This window comes from Tetrao urogallus, assembly GCF_951394365.1.
Source record: "Tetrao urogallus genome assembly, chromosome: 6".
Lineage (NCBI taxonomy): Eukaryota > Metazoa > Chordata > Aves > Galliformes > Phasianidae > Tetrao > Tetrao urogallus.
Window position 1 is genome coordinate 53,600,338 of NC_136819.1, and position 23,278 is coordinate 53,623,615.

Sequence of the window (23,278 nt, forward strand, 5' to 3'; positions counted from 1 at the left end):
CTCCTCCCCTCTATAGGTTCCCTTTAGGTACTGGAAGGCTGCAGTGAGGTCACCCCCAGCCTTCTTTTCTCCAGGCTGAACAAGCCCAGCTCCCTCAGCCTGTCTTCGTAGGGGAGGTGCTCCAGTCCCCTGATCATCTTTGTGGCTCTCCTCTGGACCCTCTGCAACAGCTCCCCGTCTTTTTGGTACTGCGGGCTCCAGACCTGGACACAGTACTCCAGATGGGGGCCTCACAAGAGCAGAGTAGGGGGGGGACAATCACCTCCCTGCTGACCACCCCTCTTCTGATGGAGCCCAGGATACCATTTGCTTTCTGAGCTGCAAGAGCACACTGGCTTCTCAGCCTTTTGGCTAAGATCAAGTGTAGAATTTGTTCTTATCAGTTTGATATTCAGTAACACATTCTGAGCCTTACAGATGTCTGAGTTTGAAGGGTAGCTGGTATAGTCTTAACAAGATTATGCAAGAAAAATATCTTGAAAAGGAATGATGTGGTAACCTCCTTTCTTGACAAGTAGACTGTATGGATTGCTTATGTATGAAAAGCCTTCAGGTGGCGTTTTGAAGTGTAATGCTTTCTGTTTTCATGGTTGGCAGAGAGATCAGGACAAGCCTTCAGGTTTTCCTGTGCTTTGTTGCAGCTCAGATGGGATGTAATGAGGCTGTGTTCTCAGTGCTGAGGAAGTGCAGACAAGAAGAGGGCTCTGTGGCTGGCCTTCCTGCAGGCATTTGCTGCCACAGGCTCATCTCCTTGTGCAGCTTTCATGTGCTTTTGGCACTGCATTGGATACAGTTGGTGGTGTAGGCTCTGATCTCAAAGAACCTAAAACTTATGCCTGTAGAGGCTGGAACTGGTGTTTAAAAGATAACAAATGAATAATTAAGGCTTAACATGATGATTTTGCTCTTCTGTTGTGCTGGAGCTTCAGCAAGAAAGAGGGAACCTGTGTGAGAAGTTGGGCTTTCAGAAGGGCCGTTTTGAATACTACAGAACAAATTCTTTGTTTCTGCATCTTCCGTCATGGCTTTGAAGGCTGCTTATTGAGTCTGATCATTTTCTTACACAAACATGCACAACATCTTACACGCGTGCAGTTCAATGAAGTTCCTCTTCCATTACACACATTGCTACCTCTATGGAGAGAATGAGAGCCCAAGCACATGATGGGCAGTCTGATGGCTGGAAAAAATACTGTGAGACTAAATTAGTGCTGAGTAGAATATGCTCTTGGCTAAATTAATGCTACCAAACGAGAAGAGAATGGAGGTTACGTTTTCAGGCTACAATTAAACTCTTCTAAATGTGTAAGTAGAGTAATATAATATGATATTTTTACATGTATGTTTATTATTTAACATTTCATAAACATTTAATAAATGTGGATGCTTTAAAATACAAGCCTGAGCTCTTGTGCAGCAGAATGAATGTAGAGGATAGCTCTCAATCATATTTTTCACTGGAGAATGTACTCCTGTGACTTCAGGTGTAATGCATTAGCTCAGTATAAAGCAGCTCATTTGGGTTTAAGTTATGTTTTGAGTTTCCTCTGCTCTTGGTTCAATGTTTGGTTTGTTTTTAAAGCATCTACATGCCATAGAGAAACTCTACAGCTTGAGTCAAGTGAGTATTGCATATTTTTATTTGAACCCAGAGCAGTTTCAGGGCAATTAGTGAACCAGGTACAATTTTTGCACTCTTAAAAGACACATAAAATGGAATAGCATGTACAGCTGTGTAGCTTTATTGTGATTACAATATGTACTTAATGTACCAAATGAATTCCCATGCAAACCCCAGGTTGTCTTGTGGCTACAGTTAGAGTGGAAGTTAAGATGGCTGTGACTTGTTTTATATTCAGTAGTCATTATAGAACAAAAGCTTCTCATGTCATATAGGAAAAAAAAATTGTGATCTGGTAAGAATCTTAACAAAGGAAGACAATAATCCTCTTAAGGATTCCTCTGTCTTAGGTCAGCAGCAGGCAATCATTGGTTTTTTGCACAGGTGTTCCTAAATAGCCTGGAACTTATACGGTTTTGTGTGGCTTCTTTTCTTATTCTTTTGCTGTCTGAGGATCCTAGAGATCTTGAGCTGTTGGTTAGAAGAGTCTAATCCTGCCGTTTTCTGATATTTGTCATTAATAAAACGTGCAAAAAAACCCCAAAAAACTTAGAAAGTTGCAGCTGCAGCATTGACCATCACTTTTCCTAAAATTAACAAAGTACTGGGTGAGACATTTATAGCATGGCAAAAGGGAAACAATTAGCCAAGACCTAATTCTGGATTGTCTGGATTGCCCTTAGGAGCACCAGTGCTGTGCTAAAAGCTCTAGGAAAGGGGTGGAGAGTGGTGGTCCTAAGAACAAATTGGGCAATAAAAAGAGAACAGCCTGAAGGACTCTTTCCTGATTTTGAAGGAAAAGAATACAGTGGGAGCAGGGTGACCCAGTGGAGCATACAGTTACTGTTGTGCAGCTTTGCTCTACCTCTGTCATCTGAGAAAATGAGTTTCATGTTTGTTTATACTGTGCTCCTGTCTCAGGTATTTGTTATACCATTGAGGGTAGAGGAGCTGAGTAATTAGAAAGCATTTTGTTGCTCAGTTTAGCTTATTTTGTACTTGCTATACCTTTTGCTGTTTAAACATATTGAGTTTAAACTCTATATATTTGAACAGAGGTGTGCTGCTCTACTTAATTTAAACTGCAGCTCTCTGAGAGGCAGCTGGAAGAACAAAGTAGCTGCATGAATCAACAGGCTGGTGCCCTGGTGCCTAAAATGAAAAAAAAAATACATCTTGGAGGTGGACATACATTCATTTTTACATAAATGTAGAAAACAGAAGTTGAAGAGTGTACAGTTTTTGTTTTTAAGAATACTTTAAAATCCATCCTATGGGTTTTTTTTCATTTCTTTTGGCGAAGAATTCAAAGTGAAGCAGCGATGTCCTCCTTATCTAGTTGTGGAAGGCTGGGCAGGTGTGTGGCAAACTCCTGACGATTTCTTTAATACCTCCATTTGATGTTGTCACGTGGCAGGACAGCCATGGAGAGCTGCTCTCTCTGGTAATAGTTCATCAGAGCCAGCAACTTTGACTTTTCTAGATGAAGGTTTGCTTCTACTTCGAAAGTGCAGTTTGGTAATAATCTACTTAACACAACTAGCATGAACTTTCTGAGCCAGCGTAAAAGAAACTTGAGGCAGCTCAGGAAAATTGGCCTCAGTGATTCTTGGTGTTTCAGCAAAATATTTTTGTCTTATTTGGGGATTTTATGCCACGTATTCAATGTAGGAAATTGAAAGAACATGTGTTTTTTGCCAGCCCTTTTCACCCCTGTTAAAAATAAATAAATAAAACCGTTGGTTTTGAAATTCCATTAAAAATGGGGAGAGACAGAAAGCAGCCCACAAAACCTGTGATCAGCTTGGGGCTTAATAAGCATTAATTTAATGTGGAGATGAACTTAATGCAAGTAGTGCAGTGAGGTTGTTAAAGATGTCACAGTGGCAGGAACGTGGAGATATGTGGTTGCTTAATCACATCCAGCTCCTACCCGTTAATTCATTCATTGTGTTTTGCTTTAACACGTAGAGCTCCTGCTTTTCTTTTGGAATATTCTGCTCCATTAATTGCATTACCTATTCCCTACACAACCTCTTCTGTCTTTTCCAAGGCTATAGCTCATGTGCTACCTCATTTCTTTTCTCTCTTGGCCTATTAGTACTTTGTTCTTGCTCTGCCACCTTTGGCTTCTTGCTCACTTCCTTTCTCTTAATACTTACAAGTTGCTTTGCCATTCCTCTATCTCTTTTGAAATTTTTTGGTAGAATTCCTCTTCTACCATCAATTTTTTTCTCTAGAACTTGTGTCACTTGAATCCTTTTCTGTACTTTGTCTGCTGTCTTCTTTGACCAGGATTGGTTTTGGCTCAAATGTAGTTGTAGGCATACTCTGACTGTCTTGGATTACTTTGCTAGTCCAAACTTCCCATTCATTGCCGAACTAATGAGAAGGTGTTGAAACATGTTGTCAGCTTACTACAGGAAGAAGGCATTGCTACATGATTATGAAGAGGCATGGTTCCTGCTGCATGGTGATTATTAGTAACAGTGTGAGGGTTATTACATACTGAGTATCTTGTGAGTCACTGAGTTTCTGTGGGACCTAGAACAGCAATTTGGTGTACCTGAATATCCTGATAAGATCGTTTTCCATTAGGTGCTCATGTGTTCTGAATTCTATCCACCAAATATTTCCTCGATTACATATTATTATCTGAAATGTTTCATGCAACACTGCTTCATAATAGTTTCATCATGTTAATTTAGTGATGCATAAGAGTACACAGACTTGTAGTACCTAGAGCACTGAAACGTCTCTGCTTGCTTTAGAGTGGCACATCTTCAGTGCATGTGTCCACCAATGCTGTCCTTTTGCAACAAGTGCAGATGTAGTAGTATTGCTCTGCTTTGTCAATAGCTTTGACAACTGAGCTTATAGTTGTGGTCCGCTTCCAAGTTGAAGGGTGGCCACAGCACAGCCATCATTGGCATAATGAGTGGTGGGAAGAGCATGTGCTGATCACAGATAGACAAGGTGTAGCCTAGAGACATCTTTACATCCAGTGCTACCATAGCTCTGCACTGAGCTGCATTGGTGGATGTGAAGAGGCTTGAATAGCAGCATGTACCATGCTTGTTGTGGAAGTAAGCAAAACATTTAATGGAAGTTCCATAAATACCTTTTATTGCTATTCTTCTTATTGTCAGCTTGATTTTAGTCCACAGTCCTGTAACGAAAGAAACAGCAACCATTCATCTGTGTAGCCTACTAAGCCTACATATTTAAATGCATGAGGCTGAATATTGATTAATATGTTAAAAAGTGTATATAAAATTTTGGCAGTGTATATGGCATCTGTAAGAACTATCTCCCAGAGCTTGTAATGCTGTCCCATGCACATTCAAGGCACTTCAAATACTACCTGTAGATTGATGCTCTTTCAGACTGCTTGTCTCAGTAAATGCTGAAAGCCTCAGTAAGACCATCAGTGCCTATCAGTGTTATGCATGTGCTGCAAACAGTGTGTTAGTGTTGTGCTTTTCTTCTTCTGTGTCTTCACTCATGAAAGTCATCTTGAGCTTGTGGCACTGCATTTATTGCAGTGTACACAGTGTTACAATTGGTTAGACTTTCTGTATATGGAACACAGTGCCCAGCTGCTGCCTTGCCTCTGTAATTATTAAGCATAAAGAACGGACTGGGGAAACAGCTTTGGAAAAAAAGCCCCTATTATAAATGAATTATTACTGACTTCACGAAGCATTCATAATATTGACAGCCAGCCATGAAAATTAAATGAATGTAATCAGCAGACTGATTACTTTTCTTAAGAAATGTATGTAAGAAGGAAAACATTTGTACTGCTTGGCATCTGCAGGACCAGAATTCCATGGTGAAAAGTAGCATATAGAAATGTGGCCAATGTATGCCAGGTGTATATATGACAGGATCTTTGGTCAGGTGGAGGTTTGGGCTTGATTTTGGTAGACCTTATCTTAAAGTGATCTCTTCAGAGAAGACAGGAGGTCTTCTAAATTCAGCTTTCCAAGTTTATTTGAATGAAAAAGAGGAAGTTTACTTGTTAGAGAATGAAAGCTTCATAGTGACCAGAGGTATGTGCTACCAAAAGTAATCTACTGGGAGTGGGAGTTACACCTAGAACATTTTGATATTTCATATCATAGAATCATAGGATGGCCTGGGTTGAAAAGGACCACAACAGTCATCGAGTTTCAACCCCCTGCTATGTGCATGGCAGCCAACCAGCAGCCCAGGCTGCCCAGAGCCACATCCAGCCTGGCCTTGAATGCCTGCAGGGATGGGGCATCCACAGCCTCCTTGGGCAGCCTGTTCCAGTGTGTCACCACTCTCTGTGTATATATGTGTATTTTTAAAATGAATACATTTTCTGATAATACATACGTGGGTGCAGGGTAGCATTTGTGGACGTGCTGTGTTTTTACTTAACATCTTATATGTAATCTGCAGCATTTATCTTGTTTAATTCTACGCCCTCATCTGTCTTTGGTCTGACTTTCCCTTGCAGCTGCAGTACTTGCTTATTAATTCCCCACCTTGTTGTTTTCACTTCTTTTATTTGCAGCAATAATTCATTGCAAAAGTACAGCCTGAAGTGGAACAGGGAGATGCTCCAGGTGTTCAGTACCTCTCCTTCATTTTTCACCACCATTGTGATGAGTATGTTCAGTATCATAACTCAGTTCTTTGGATGCAGCTTTACTAGACAGATGCATCATCTTACTTCTCTATGATTTTTTAATCAGTTCCTTGTAAATAATATTTTATTAAAATATGAATGTAATATGAACTTTTTTTTTTAACATATGTGTACATTAGAAGATTGCAGTCAAAGGATGCTTCCAGACATTTCTTTCTTCATTTGGTAAAGAAATCAGAAGGCAGAGACTGCAGAGGTGATTGAGGAGAAGGGATGGGCTGGTTGGATTAGAATTATTTTGGAAAAAGGATATTAAGAGGGAAACTAAACTGCACTGTCACTTAGATCTTGTATTGGAGTTGTTTTAGTAACAAGGTTCATGTCTGAAAAATGTATGGTTCTTTTTGTCAGTTTTTCAGATCACTTTGTAAAACACTTCATTTTGTTAAAGGCTCCGATTTTATTTTTTTAATTGTTCAGATTTCTTATTAGTCACTGTCATTTGAGCCAGTTTCCTTTGAATCTGTGAACATTCAATGTACTTCACAAGCTCTGTTCTTTGTAGAAGTGTCTAGAAAGAAAACTGAGAAGCTTTTCAGCATGAAAATTAAGTTGTAGGAAAGAGCTTTTTCTGAAAATGAGTCAATTTATCTGTCTTTAAGTTTTGCTTTTTGATAAATGTATGTTCTCCCGTGCATTGGATTTAAATCGTATGTACAACTCATTGGTACCATTTTGATTTTATTCTATACATAAAGGTATTTTTACAAAGAAATTTACTGAACTTACTCAACTTTCTGTTCCTTCAGGTAAAAGTGGTTACAGTGGTAAGCTTGAAGTCTAGTATATTTCAGTATGTTAGTGTTGCATGCAAGCACAAGAGTAAGTCACTGCAAAATGCACTGGAACCTCACAGTATCTGTCTGCTGAGAACTAAGAAAGAGGTTTGAAAGAGCTTTGCTGTTTTACATCGGCTGGTTGTGAGCATTTGTAATGAGCTGCACCTGAAGTTGTTATGTTAAGTCCATACTCTGCTGTGGGGCTGGATAGCTTCTGTACCAGAGTACAGTAATGGGCATGTGAGGCTGGCAGCTGTCTTTCAGTAAGGTCTGTACATCTGTCAGAGAGGCATTAGGAGATTAGGGAAAACACCAAAAAAACCCTTCTAAAACAAAAAGAACCCAGACCAACTGGTGATGTAGTCGCAGAGGGAGGCTTGTGAACATAGAATACTGATGTTATTATGTTATGTGTCATTTCTGCTTGGAGATTTCCTGGTTCCAAAAACATAGGCATTGGATGTTACCTGTTATGAAAGCACGATACTTCTTGCAATTTTGCTTTGCGCTGTGACTACCAGTTTGTATCATAAAGAAAAGCAGACGTGACCAGAACAAGTTTGGGGTTTTTCTCTGTTTTGTTTTGACAAGCTTGCCCATACAGTTTGCCTCGTTGCTGACACAGTTAAGGCTGGCATGAAATTCATGTAGCATTCTACAGTAACTTTTCTTAAGATGAACTTAATTATATTTTTCCTTTCTTTCCCACACCTCCAGATACTTTGTTGAAAATAAAAGTAAGCCTTTGTTAGATGTTTTAATACTTCAATATGTATTTTTTTAATTTAATGCTGACACTGCATTAAAATTAATGTAGCTCTGAGTCACTGGAGTCTGGTTATAATGACATTGGATTGAAATTCGTAATGGATTCTGGTTTGTTTTCAGCCTGTGTTTGCCATTGACTGGGATATACTTGTCAGCCAAAGTAAATGCAGGCAAGCCATGTAGGACAATGCAAACAAAAACCCATTATGTTTATGTAACATCATAGATTTTATTGATACCATTTACATGTTGTAAAGTTATGTACTGGATTTGTGTAAAGAAGAGTGCAAGTTAGAATAGGACATAAGTGCAATTGGTTACTTCTCAAGAGCATTATTTCTCTCTTTTTTTTTTTTTTTTATTTTTTAGTTTGTGTTTACAGACTGTCTCCAGGAAGAAATTGCTTATCAGTTAATTGTCGATTGATTGCTGGTAACAGTGAATTCTGAAGTCCATTTTCCTCTTTTGTATCGTTTGAGAGCAATCAAGAAAGCAGTAACATGTTTGATCTCAAAAAGGCTTAGATTTCTCAGGCCCTTTGTCTCCTCATAGACTTCAGACTGGCTCCTGCCTTAGGAAGAGCACTAACAGAAGTGGTCTCCTTTGTGACGACCAAGGGCTGATGGCTTTCTGTGACACAGATTTCAGTACAGTCTGCTGTGAGGCATTTGAATGTGTGTGACACCCGGCCAGTGCAATGACTTCAGAGTGGCCTGGTTTTGTTACCTCTAGACTTCAAGAAGCATTTGGGTTTTCTTTTTCCTGCATTGCTCTCCCTGTTGAAGTTCTGCAGGGCCACGTTTCTTCCATCTTCTGTTCCATAGATGAGTAAAACCTGTAGGATTGTGAGATGAACAATTAAAAGGATGATATGAAGTGCAGTGTTAAAGCTATACCACTTTTTCCCACTTAATTTGCCTTGGATGCAGCTGTTGCAGAGGTAGACCAGATCTTAGAAGTAGGAGATTGGTACATACAACGTGGTTTTGTCAATTAAACTTTGGAAACATCTCAGTTGATCTGTGGGGTACGGTTTGATAGTTGTTGAATCCTGCCATAATGATGTTGCCGACCATTGAAGAAGGTTGAGTAAATGTATTTGATGTCAGGTCATAAAGTGTGTAGCGTATTTATTTGTATCACCATGCAAAAGTATTCTTTATGCTTTTCAGTAATTAAACAGCACAAGGAGTTGGTGTGAAGTGCCTTGTAATACTCATAGATCTTTTGAGCTGATTCTAGTTCTGTTATGCATGTGGTTTAAATTTGAACAGATTTGTTAAAGCTACTCTCCTTAAAACTGCAGTAAAACTGTTAACAGCATCCAGTGTTTACCAAGTATTCCTTGGCAAGACATACTCGGTCGTGTATTAAGGATAAGAATTTCCATCTTAGGTTAGCTTTTATACTGGTATGTCCAAGTTTTAAGAAATAAACATCAATTCTCTGCTATTTAAGTTTTTCTAGTTGAAATTAGCAAAGTTTTCCATTTGCATATTGGATTATTGCTTAGAAGGCCATTTCCTAACGGATCGTTTGTGCCTGAAAAACAAACAAAAAAAAAAAGAAAAGAAAAAAGGGAGATCAAAGAAAGTGAAGCGTTCTCTTGTTTGAAGGCATCTTTCAGAATAAAAATAGGCATGTCATTCATGCAGCTTTTCTACTTTTCTTAGCCTCATGTACATGAGCACTGGATAAACTAGGCTGTCTGTGCATTCTTTTGATGCACTTGGTAAACTAACCAAGCCACTAAGAAGTTGACAAAGGAAAAATAATAAGTAGTACATTCTACTTTCTGTACTGGGCAAGTACTTGTTACTATTTTGTGTATTAATGCATATTATGTGTTTGTAATCCAGCAATGTATCCTTACTGTTTTAATAGAATTATAGTTGATTTTGCTATGGAAAGAGTTCATGTGGAAGTAATAATTCTGAAATTTTGTTTGCACAAATTCAGTCTTACCGTATATTCATATCTATTCTTATAAAGTTATAAGTGACAGTATTTTTGGAAGTAGGAATTAATCAAGCTTGATCAGTCTAACAGTTCTTTCATCCTTTTTTGGTGTGCAAGGTAACAATGGCATATCTCAAATGCAGTAAAAGTAGTGGTATACTGTAAAATTAAGTCTTGAGTGCTTTTGCATTTGTGTTTTCCACTTATGTCTGTACTTCTTTTGTGAACTGTATTTTCTTAACAGCGAATAACTTACTACTACAACAAATTGTTCAGGACCTCAAACGCAAAGTAGTAACAGTTCCTATAAGGGGTCCATTTGTTAATCAGAGCTCTGTTTTATGACAAGTATTTGAATGATGCTTTTCTTTGGAATTGGTGTTCAAAAATAAATCCTGTTTCGTATAAAGAGATGCCAGACTCACAAAGATTTCCTTTCTTGTTCCATAGACGTTCCATCTTCAGAGCAGCCTGAACTGTTCCTAAAGAAACTTCAACAGTGCTGTGTCATTTTTGACTTCATGGACACGCTTTCAGACCTTAAAATGAAAGAATACAAGCGCTCCACTCTTAATGAACTGGTCGACTACATTACAATAAGCAGAGGCTGTTTGACAGAGCAGACTTACCCTGAAGTAGTTAGAATGGTGAGTTTCTTCTTTCTTGTGGTCTCTTTAAATCTGCTTGCAATTCCAGTTACACATTGTGGGTGAAATTGAACCCTGGAGTAGGTGGATTAAATGAAGCCTTTGGTTTTTATTTTCTGCTTGACATCACTTGGGGATAATTCTCCAAAGACAAAATTATTAATTTTTATATGTGCTTAATTAAAGTCAAGGCGATGCTTATTATAAGTATCAGAAATGTATGAAAGTTTCCTGATCGAAAAACCCAGCAGATGTATTATCAGAGTCCATCTCTTTCCCCCCATACCCTTCCCCATTATAAATCATGGATTAATTTTAGAAGCTTTTTTCCTTCCTTTGAACTTTATCCAAGCATTTGAGTTTGTAATTGAAGCTCTGAGATAATTACTTGTGCACACTTCAGCCTACTTTTAGACAATAAATGGTAAAGGTGCTGTATAGAAACAGTGTGAAAATGTTATGGTTGTGTTATGTAGAGTCGTAGTGGTTGCTGTTTGTAAGCAAGATTACTCAACAGTAAAGCCATACCTTATATATACATATAAATTGTCCAATAATAGTATTTTCAATCTAAAAATGGTAACAGTATCAGATGCTGTATGGTGAAGAACATCCTTTGTAATTGGCAAAATCAATCAATGCATTGAAACATTTATTCTGTTCTACCATATGGAACTCTTATAGCCTGCTATCTAAATGAAAAGACAGTTAAGTTATGAATTTGGTGATGCTGAAACATGAATAGATTTTATAAAGTGTTGTATGTGTTCCTTACTGCTTTCCTGGAACACAGTTACATGCTGTATTGCTTGTCTGTAACACTTAATAGTAGCTGAAAATTGTGACAGGCTCATCATGCACTTGATAGTGAATTTTTAAAAAAGCAAAAGCAGAATGAAGATGTATGGAAAAATCTTTATGTGGCTCCTTAGTCTGACAGCATTTTTAGATGTCTGTTATAACATGATCAGATTCTCCTCCTTTTCCCTTGCCCTCCCTTTTGTTCTCCTCTACTGGAGAAGTCTTCTCAATGAGCCGCTTGTCACTCTGCTGTGTTACATGTTCAGCATGTGGTCTAATGCAAATTCAAGTCGGAATACAGAATTACTAGTTCTTTGCTGAGTTCTTCTGCTTATACTAAATATGCAGCATCTAAGTGGTTTGCAAACATTACTTTTTTCTTTCTTGTACCCCTTGAAATGAACTGATGTTGTCATATGATTTGTGTAGACAGGACACTGATGCACAGATAGCTTCAGTAACATTGGGTACCTTTTCTGTTTGTAGAAGACACCCCCAGTCTCACTTTCTGTGACAATTTAGGATTTGTTTTAGTGTTCCTGTTATTGAGGTTGTATTTTCTCATTGACTTCATGTACAGCTTTTTACTGTAGCAAGAAGTTAGATGTATTTATCTGTAACTGCTCATAAAGTTCAGTTTTGAACAATAAATCATAACCTATGAAGCAGTCTGTACATGAGCTGTAATGAGACACAGAACCCTTTTGCTTGCATTTTCTACAATCCCTGCAGTCATTTATGTTGATTCACTAAACTGTTTTTATCTTAAGGAAATGATGCATTGCCTAAATAGTTTGAAAAGCACGGTTTTAAATAATTGACTTAAGTATGGTCTGTAAGTGTGATACAGAGCAGTCACTGGAAGTGAAGATAGTGTGAACTTTTTCCAGTAGACTTCACAGATGTTTACTAATGGAGCTCCAGGAATTTCATCCCATCTCATTTTTGATGGAAAGCCATTTTCTTTTCTCTCGTATTCCTTTCATTTCAATGTACCCTTTCCCATCTTTCTTTCTTCTGCCTTGTATCTGGGGGCTAATGCTGAACTCAAGCTACGTTTTAACCTCAGTACTGAGAAGTTTAAGGAAGGGGAAAGACTGAGAGTACTCTCTAGTCCCTTAGCTGGCTGGTCAGTGGCTCAAGATTCTTACAAATAAAAAAGGTTATTATTATTTTTTTTTCTAAATAATTTCTGGAGAAAATCAGACTCATAGGATATGCTGAGCTGGAAGGGACCCACAAGAATAGAGTCCAGCTGCTAAGTCCACACGGAGCCACCCAACCCCAACCTGATGTCTGAGAGCAGCGTCTCAGTGCTCCCTGAGCTCTGGTGCTCAGGGCTGTTCCCGCTGCCCCGGCAGGCAGTTCCATGCCCACTGCCCTCTGGGACACAGCCTTTCCCTGCCCCCCAGCTGATCTGACAGCTCCATGCCGTTCCCTCAGGCCCTGGGTGAGCAGAGGGCATTAGTCCATAGTAGGGGCAGCAAGTGACTTGAGCTGTGGTGTGACATTTGGTGTAACTTGCTATTTGCAATAAATGCATGTTCTTGTTTCAAGCATAAAGTGTTTTTATCTGTTGTGCTGAGGCAGGCTGGACTGTACACACTTGACTTCATGAGCTCACTGTGCAACAGCTGCTATTATCTGTACCTGAGAATTTTCATTGAGGTCTCCAACTGTGTTTGCAAATGACCTGTCAAGTTGACAAGCTCTGACCTGTCACGATGGTGAAGAGAAGAGCAGTTTTGTGTCCTTTCCAAATTGACTGCCTGCCACAGTTGTCATCGGGAGTGTTTTGACTGAAAGGCCAACAGCTCAAAACACAGCAAAATGGAGCACAAATGGGTTTTTTTTTCCCTCTGGAAGGTTTAGTCCCTGTTGTGCTTTGCACTTGGTTCCCACACAGTGACATATGAATGCAGGGAGTAATATTTCATGCTTGGTTCCTTGGACTACTGAAATTTGGAGTTGGGAAGTATTCTAGAGGAATCTCTAGAGAAATCTAGAATCTACAGGAATTTCTAGGGGAAAAAGCAAGAAGCTTGTTTGCAAGTTGTGCTGTCATTTATGAGAAGAAAAAAAGATGTGGAAGTCTGAAGCTGATATTTAAACTGTTACTGATATTTATGAAGAAGGATTAATGACTAAACTGCTTTCTTTAATTAACTGAAGTGCCAGAAGAATTGATGTCAATGTGGCAGCCTTTTCTTAAAGTTTTAATAACTACATGTGGATCAGTGTTCTCTGTTCTGTGTCCCAAAAGAAGTTCCGAGATTCTTTATTACTTTGATTTCTAAAATGATCATTTGGGGTAGCCAGCATAAGAGCACTTGGGTATTTTTAAATAGTCATCCTAAATTCATTAAGACATTAAGGCCTTATCATGGTATCCCATGATTTCACATCAAGGTATATACAATATCACAAGAGAAAGCACTTAGCTATTTGACAGTCTCTGTGTTTGTTTCTTTAAACCACTCACTGTGCTTCACATATACAGAAGTGCTGAATTTGTTATTTTGATAAAAACAAAATTGACTAAGGGCCACCAAAGCAAGCTTACAGTGGCCTTGCCATCAATATCACTGAATGGGAAGAGCGGTTGGGATTCGTCTTAATGATATAAGCAGGACAGATTTATTCCCACGGATGCTGCTGGGTGCCTTCCCTTGTTTTGATGCTTTATGCAGAAGGGCACATGACATTCTTCAGTCCCTGTAAGAAAGGTTCTTGCCAGCTGAAACTCACACTGCTAAGAAGGAAATGCCAGGAATATGACTTTATGAGCCAATCATTGGACATTTAATCTAAAATTTGAGCCTGTTTAAGCAAAATAGGAGACTTAAACTAATGCAGCTGATTTTTCTGGCAGAATATGCAATGATAGATAAATGAAATAAATGTTTATTGTCTACGTGGTGTCCTGTAGGCTGTTATGTAGTACAGGGTTTTTTTTTTTTTTTGTGCTTTCTGGGAATTAAGACTTAGATTGAAGATACTTGAAAAATCAAATGAATGGGGAATTTGACAAGCTCTTAAACTGAGAAACCTGGATAAATCTCCTTGTAGATGAGCAACACTTAAACTCTCCTTCTTGCTTCTCCAACAATTGTAAACTCAATCCCAGACGTTTACTGTGATGTTTATACAACATCCATGGATGCTTGCCAGCCCAGAAGAGGTGGATAATGAAACTTTTTTGAGATGTATCTTGTGGAATTCCTAATAGAACATTGTTTTGGTTTTCTTTCTTTTATGTGCAGAGATGACTCTAGTATCCTATTCTCTACATTTTTTTGTGTGTAAAACTCTCTGTATTGAGTCTTACCTTTTTGATCCTGCAAAACCACATTTTGTTCCTCTTGGTTTAGATACTAGATGTAAAATAGTACTGAATGTCATTTTGAGTTTAAGAGCAATAAACACAATTACTCTTCTAGAAATTGACAGATAATGCCTCTTTTCAAAAATGATTTTTATATAACTTCAGGAACGGAGTAAAATAGTAGGAGTTAATCTGGAGTTCAGCTTGCATCAGGAGATGTTGGTTTGAATGCATCTCAAATACTGAAAGAAAGATGCAGTGTTTTCAACTCCCCCAAAATGAACTTGGAGTGAGATCTGGCACATGGATGCAGCTGTGATGGAACAAGCATGCTATTGAAGTGAACAGAAATAGAAAAAGAATCATTTCATATTTTAAGTTCTCTGCTCTCCAATGTGAGACTTATCAATTAGGTAGGAGCAAGAAATGAATCTAACTGGTTTCTTTTATGCCTTGTTTTCAAATTCCTCTGTTAGATGCTACTTAATATTCATATTCTTTATACACCTTGTTTGTACAAAACCCACAATACTTAGTGAAAGAAGAGACTCCAGTGTGCTGTACTCTTAAAAAAAAAAAATCAGTTGGAGGCAGCTCCTCTTGCACAGCTGTCCCTGATAATTTTTCTTGACAGTATGTAATTACATTTAACTTTATCCATTATTCTTCCTGTTGGTTACATAGGCTTCTCTTTCATCAGATGCTGTCTGCATAATAGTACAGTGACTAAGTCTAAAGCAAAAAAAATAAACTGTTTTGAGAAGCACTTGTGTCAACTGCAGCTTTTTTTGTTTGTTTGTTTTGTTTAAGAGGAGCATACACTCTCACTCCCACATTTCGGCTCTGTCAGCTTCCTAGCACTGTGCCTGCAGATCGACTCAGCATGAATCTTCTGGGAGATTGTTTCCCTGGATTTTGAATATCTTGTTTTGCTCTTCAGATAGGAGTCTAAGACAGTAAGAGTTTTGTAATACTGTCTAGAGTTCATGTATTGGTAGGCTTCTGCTTCATCTGATGCCTGCTGTAGAGATGAGGAGGCTCTTTGTGCTTTAATTTGTCAAAGGTAATTGAATTATTGCTATCGTATTGTGGTGGTATAGATTAACGTGGCCATGCATTAAACAAAAACTTGTTTTACTGGATCATATCAAAATGTTTTTACAAGGAGATACTGATGAATGAGGTTGTTGGTAGCAGGGTACCTCATGTGGTTTGCATCTAGTGTGACATTTCAGAGCTCTGATTTCCAGCAGGGAGAAGGTGTGCCTGTGAGCGTTCCCCAGGGCCATGACTGTGTCAGCACTTGCAGCTGGGATTCTGAGTGTGCTTATGATGTGCATCTCCCATTTGTTCTCACTGGGCTTTGATGCTTGTCATAGAGAAGCTTGAGAGTTTGTGAATTTGATTCATTTGGGATCAAACGTGTATTCCAAAGGTGTGCCTAATGATCTCAACCTGCTAGTGGGCGTCAGTACAAGAGATGTCTAGAAAGTAAGCACTCCTTCCAAACATATGTAGTGTGTGTATTCAGCAGCTGTGCTCCAGGTATTTTGTTCTACCAGCCTACTCCAATTGTACTTCCCTGCTGGATAACATAGGCATAGGTTAAGGAATCTCAGTTTTACCCCTTGCACATCTGTGTGGGTGGAAGCTGCCACCACTGAAGTGAATGATACTAACAAGTTTAGGAGCCTTGACCTAGAGCTAAATTCTTGCATTATTGATTTAATTTTTAGAAGAAAAGAGGAGTAGGACTGTTCCCCACACTCTTGCTATGTGGCCTGGATAGATGACTGTGTTTACAATCTGATAGAGTTCATTTTTATGTAGCCCAGTCAAAAGTAATGCTGCTGGGCAAAAAGAAGACATATAGTATTCAACTTGGAATGACTGTATTCTGGCAAATGGTGGTGCAGAAGGGACTTGACCATTGTGGGTGAGTATCTTGGCTACTTTCAGATAAGTTTCTGATACAGTGCACTATTCAAAAAAGGGAAATAACAGGGAAATGGCCAGATTTTTTATGCACATTTGCTGTACGTATTTGAAGACGTTAAGAAAATAAAGGTGGGAGTTTAAAATAAAATAAAGGTAGGTAGGAAAAACAATCACAGGATTCAAAACAAACCAACATCTGCCTGGGTTCAGAAGATTTCTCTTTCCATTTAGCAGCAAAGATGTTGAGAGCTGCCGTATAGTTTTATATATATATATATATATATATATATATATATTAACATATACCCATAGAAGTGTTCTGCATGTGCAAATTGTATTTAGAGGGAGATGCTGAGAAGATCTGATGGTTTAACAAGATCCAATGGGAACCAGGCTATTTCAGCCTTGAAGCCAGGAGCAGCACTACCCTGGTCAGTTCAGCAGTTAAAAGTCCGGGTTGTAAGAGCTGGTGGAGTCATTAATATTTTAAAATAAAACTGGGGTTTTCTTTCTGTAAGGTGCACTTGAAACTTCTGGGAACAGTTAAGTGGTATATATACAAAGATTGCAGTTGAATGGCTGTAAATCCATGAGCAGTACAAAAAAAACCCCACATATGCAGATATATTTCAGAAGGATAAGTGTCATTCCTAGTCACTCCTAGTTCAAATAGCTGCCTATATGGCCTGATCACATTTTGTTGTTACCATGCATTGTTTGTATGCACAACTGGTTTAAGCATGGTGGGTGCAGATAGCCAGTTTCAATTTCTTGTATACAAGGGGTTTATGTGGACAGTTCCACTTACTGCAATAGAAGCACAGATAAATTAATTCTCTGGTCCTGTTTTTATACAGCTAATATATTACACTTCCCTGCATGTACATTTGTTTTCATTTAGGGCTCCATTCAGAAAAAATATTACTGATCAAATCTTTGTTTCAAACAGCATGGCAAATGAGCACTGAGCTGAAATAGAATTTATGATGTGTTTCTGTAACATCAGTGTGCTTTATGGTGCTCTAGTGAGGGATGGAGAGAGGACTTCTCAAACATTTTCTCCTGACTTCAGGCTTAATCAGCTTAGTGCTTGATTTTCTTAAAGTTATTTCAAGCATAAACACAGGGATAAAATCAGAACTTCTTGAAGCTTGTTACTTCAAATTACTTGTGTTGATAGTTTCTCTGTTCTGGATTGCTGCTTACCACTCTCAGATGTGTTCAGAACTTACAGTTCATTCCTTGTGGTGGCACCAGAACAGCCTTGTCTATCTTCCCATTTGTTGTTAATGAACTTGCATTTAACCATAAATACCTGGAGAAGATTTTGTCAGGGTTATGCATCAACACTCAGCTTACAGGTTTCTGGGCATCTGCAACTGTAAAAAGATCTTTCCTTGTGGAATTTCCAACACGATCTTGGGAATTTTAGATTAGTTGCTGATGGGTGGATCTCACTGGTTTGTTGAATTGATTTCTGGCACTTGGTTATCTTGAAGCATGGCATGCAGGCAACTTGGAACACATAATAGAGAAGATTTGTCACAATAGAACTTTCCAGAATATTAGAGTTCAGGTTCGCTGTACAAAAATATCCTCAGGGCTTGGAGGCATTCCTAATTGGTGGAAGATGGCAGTCAGTATTGATTGGCAGTCATCTGCGTTGGCAGTGGGAGAGGAGCCATCGAGGGCTGTGCAGAGGCTGGCAGGGATGTCCTATGGCTGGATGAGCCAGCAGAGGTCAGAAGGGAAGTGATTCATCGATCGAGCGGAGGAATTTTGGCACTCTGCTTGGGCCCAGGGACAAACGCTGAATAGCTACCTTATGCCTTTGTGAGAAAAATGATTCTTCCCAGACCTGGTGCGTCATTTCCCCATCGTTGTGTGATGGCTGTCAGTCTCTTGCACAGCTGGGCAGTTCATGCATGGAAGAACTTGTTGCCTTCAGTTCTCCCTTAGAGGTTTGTGAACATTAGCCACCCAGAGGCTACTGATCTAGATAGGCATGCTGTAAATTGACACTGCATGTAAATGAGCTCTCATGCTGTGTTGTGGTGATTAATATAACTGTAATGGCACGCATTATCTTTTAAAATTATGATTACCCTGGGAATCATTTGAAGGTAACCTGTTCTGTCTGTTCTCCTCAGGAGAATGTCTGCATTTGGGCTCCGTATGACTTATTTTTACTCCCAATGCAAAAAAAAAAAATAAAAAAAAAATTACAGAGAGCAAACTATATGAGAACGCTCTTCTACCTTGCATTGCATTTCCTGCTGTATGTTCTTATGCAAAAAGCCTGCTTTTGACTTGCCATGAGACTGACTTTTAATTTTAATTTTTATTTTTAAATACACGCTCCAGAAGTCTCTCTGGTTTTGTTAGAAGCTTAAGATTCGAATGTTGGTCCTGGCACTTAACTAGATATTGCTGAAACTTTCATTCTTCCATGGTGCTGCTAGGGCAACTGTGTGAAACTTGGATCAACTTAATTGAAATCTTACAGCAATTTGAGTTCAATTAGCTTGTCATTCTGGTAGTATGTATTTTTCCTTGCTGGTTTTGCTGGTGCCATACTTTGGCATTTGTTCTCGTTTTAAAACTTAACAATCTGATAAATGCCTACATTTCCTCAGATTTTTTTGGTACAAATTTCATTAATTGAAATTTGCAGAAGAATTTCATTTTCTTCTTTCAAATGAAGTTTAAGGCAGAATAAAAGCTGTGGACTGCTTTTGATTTTGCTAGTTCCCTGTTTTTGGGGCCAAATGCTGAGAAATTGGGGACTTTCAAACGTGAAGCATTAACCAAAAATACTTTGTTAAGTACTGCAGAATCCCAGGTGTTCAGATGGAAGGCACCAATAGGTGCATTTTTCCCTTTTTACTTGGGAATCCTTTGGGCGTCCTTCTACTGTTTTGTGCTCTGATAAATCACAGAATCATGGAATGGCCTGGGTTGAAAAGGGCCACGACGATACTCTAGTTCCAACCCCCTTATATGTGCAGGGCAGACCAGGCTGTCCAGAGCTGCATCCAGCCTGGCCTTGAATGCCTCCAGGGATGGCGCATCCACAACCTCCTTGTTCCACTGCCTCACCATCCTCTGTGTGAAAAACTTCCTCCTAAACCTTCCCTGTCTCAGTTTAACACCATTCCCCCTGGTCCTATCATACCCACCTTCATAAACAGCTGTTAAATAAAGACCTCTGACCTGTTAGTTCTGATCACTTTCCTTTTCTGCCTGCTCTTCCATCTCAGGGACTGTAGAAGGATGGGGTCAGGAATCCCTGGGGAAGAACAAACTGTAACATTTGTATATTCCTGAAGTACATGCTTGACTTAGAGAAGTCTTTGTATGTGGGGGCTTTGGAGAGAAGTGGAGGACTCAGGAAAAGAAGTGGAAAGGAGAACATCTGCTGAGCATTAGGTATCATTTGGGAGGTGTGCATATAGGACAGAGTTCAGTGCACCTAAGGGCAGGTTGATAGGTGCTGTATTATTAGGGTTGAGAGCCCTGCGAGTTGACATCCGCTGAAAGATTCTGTCAGAGCGTTTTGCTGTATCTGTAGCGAAATGCTCCCTCTTGTGGCAAATGAAAAAAGTCCAACTACAAAACCACTTTTTTCTGTGCTCGCTGGTTTGCCATATTTGCTCTTCAGTTAGACAGTACTTTTGTTTTCCACTTGTATTCACTGAATATTCCTTGCTAGTATGTACTGTATGTGCTTTCCTACGGTTTTCTGTTGTTCCATCTTATTTGTGCAGCACCCAAATCTCTTTGGTTTACCTTGCAGCTTCTAAAATTTCACTCTGGCTCAATCTGTTTTCATTGCTATCTGGATTGTATTTAAATTCCTGGCTTTAATGTGCTTTCTCATGTTAAATTACCAGTGTACTGAAGGCTTGCCTTAAAGACTAACTATAAAATATTTCCAACTCTAAAACATTGGGATGTTGAAGAGTGTACTAGTTTTGTTGCTTAAATAGATTAATTTGTCTGGACTACCATGCAAGGGTCACGTATAGACGGGATTAGGAGATAATATGCTGCCTTTCCCAACTGTTTGATTAACCAGCTTAGAGATGGGTCAAACACAGTAGCAGAGTGCAAGGAAGGCACTACACCACCTTCAAAGTGCAGAACAGGCCCTGCAGCATGTTTACAGGTTATAAGATGTGCGCTGCATAATTATCAGTAGACTCCATTCAGCACTGTAATTAACCCAGAAAAATACTCTAGTTCGGTTTTTGCTGATAGCATGAGCCTCACAAGGCCAAGCACTCTGAGCAAAGTACCTGTAAATAAGATTAAGCAGAGTGAAGCAGCAATGAAATAAAATATGGGCAAAGTGACAAGCAAGTTGTATTTCTTGCCTGCATTTAGTACCAAGTTGCGCGTGTGATACAAAATGTCTGTGCATATACTGTGTGAAGAACACTGATAACTAAAGCAACTGTTGACAGATGAGAACTTTAGCAGATGTTAATGTATTTCCTGGGGCAAAGGAAAATAAAGTATATGAAAACCCTTGTCAATGCATACTGATGGCCATGCCTGTGACCTAGCAGACCTTGATGGCCAGTGGAACAGGGAATAAAGTGGTGGGCTCATGTGGAGCATTGGGAAGTCAGCAGTGATGGCTCACTGGGTAATGCTGGGATGTCCCTAGAAAGAAGCAAAACATCTAAAGAAGGTTAAGAGCCAAAGTTGGTGGTAGATTTGTGAAGTGATAGGTTCCTTTGACCTATGCTGTTGCTAAGAAGCATTGTCAGACATTGAGCAATAGAAATACTGCTTCCATGATGAGGATGTCTATAGTAGGCATAGAATCTAGTACCTGTTTGAAAAACAGATCTCACTATTCTTTCTTTCACTTTTCAGGTATCTTGCAATATCTTCAGAACTCTCCCACCTAGTGACAGCAATGAATTTGATCCAGAAGAAGATGAACCCACCTTGGAGGCATCATGGCCACATCTACAGGTTTTTGAGCATTTATTTAAAAATAAATGCTTACCATTGCTTAATATATCTAATTTTCAATAACTTTTTTTTAGCCTGTGGATGAGAACCAGTGTATGAGATATTACGAAATTATGAGAAAATTCTGTTTCTACTTCACTGATGGTGTTGTATCTACACAGTATCTACAAAGTATCTACAAAGACAGAGTACTTCATGAATTTGGAAAGTGTTAAACTTTCAAAACTGGATTGAACTGGATAGAACTTTCAAAACTGGTGTCTCTTGTAGTCCTGTTACCCTTTGTTGATCAATTTTTTTTCCTCACGTTTGTGTGATGCACAAGTAATAACAATACTTACAGCAGTTTTGCTTTACTGATTATAGTTAACATTCATACAAAAGCACACAGGGGTAGGCTGCTGATTAGAAAAACAAATGGGAATCTGTACCTCTGTCTATATCTCCCTTCCTCTCCCTGAGTTGAAGATTACTTTCAGATGTTTGTAGTGATGTGAGTGCTCAGTGCTGTCTGTCATTGCTTCCTCTGTATCTCAAGTGTCAATGGAAGGTATTTTGAACAAAAAACATAACATAATCTTGAAGCAACTGATGCTATTGCAGTAAATTCCTTTATAGAAAGAATCTATTTGGAAGGAATTGCAGACCCTGTCTTTGTTAGTCAGGACTATGACTTACACCACAGATAAATTTAGAAGAAGTTTAGCAGAGAAGCAGTTTGTGGAGTCTAGGATCTGTGAGCAAAGGAGCACAGTTAATTTCAGATTGAAATGAGTATTTTATTTAACAGTTGGATGTACAGCTTTGCCTGTGAGCAGCTTCGCTCTCTGGTTCTCTTAGATTTGGACTGTCTTGATATGTAGGGTTCGTTCCTTACTTATAATAAATTTCACAAAATAAGAATCCTAAAATCTTCAAGAAACCTATGGGCAGCAGAGGCACATGTCTGCTATCTTACTTTCACTGACACTAGCATTGTTTTTTTTAAAAGTCATTACTTAAAAAAAAAAAAAAAAAAAAAAAAAGAAAAGGAATATAATTTCTTAGCCAATTGGATGACTTACCATTGTGAGGAAGAAGTGTACCAAAGTATTTGTCAGAAGTTGATAGATTTCCTGCTGAATTGATGTTAGTGACGTAAACTGACATTTTTTCCACGTCATATTTCTCAGCCTCTCTCTACCTTTCTGATTTTTGATTGTTTCCTTTTGGAGGAACTCAAAGAGTGCTGACATAAAGCAGCAGCAGCTGTTGCAGTGTTGCAACATAACGGTGTTTGCAGGGAAAAGTTTAAGGTTGCTTTAAAATATGATTTGTAGCTTCCTTTCTTCTTCAGTGTCAGAATTCATACTTGCTGATTCCAGAAAGGAAAAAATTTCCAATGCCTGCTCTTCTTAAAAAGGTGCAGTAAAAAGAAGTGTGTGCTCAAAGCTCAGGTGATCAGTGACAGGTCAGAGTTGGTGTTACATGAGGCTGTCAGAGTGCCTCTTCTACTTCTTTTTGGCTTATTAAATGAAAGATCTTTTGCTGTCCTGCTGAATAGTTCAGGCAGAGAAGGATTTGAATAGAAACAAGCAGGTTTTCTCAATCCTCGAGGCTAATCTTTTCAGTAAGTCAGAAAGTCCTGATTAAATTCTATTTTCTATTTTTTTTCTTGTTTCAAGTTGTCATAGAAAACTACTCTGAGTAGTTTTTAATTTAAAATTAATATTTCTGTCTGTTTCACCAGTTCTTTCATAACTGTAATTTTTCTATTTGATATGACTTAAGCAG

The 23,278-nt window shown here is 38.8% G+C and overlaps 1 protein-coding gene across 2 annotated transcripts in view; it reads left to right on the top strand.

Moving 5' to 3' along the window:
- The window catches only part of PPP2R5E (protein phosphatase 2 regulatory subunit B'epsilon), a gene marked incomplete at both ends in the record, with an annotated part of 67,199 nt that overhangs the window by 27,673 nt on the left and 16,248 nt on the right, over positions 1–23,278 (top strand). For both annotated transcript variants that reach the window (XM_079537269.1, XM_079537270.1), the window contains 2 exons: positions 10,259–10,455; positions 21,404–21,505. In XM_079537269.1, coding sequence (XP_079393395.1) covers positions 10,259–10,455; positions 21,404–21,505 — 299 coding nt within the window. The remainder of the gene's footprint in view (positions 1–10,258; positions 10,456–21,403; positions 21,506–23,278) is intronic.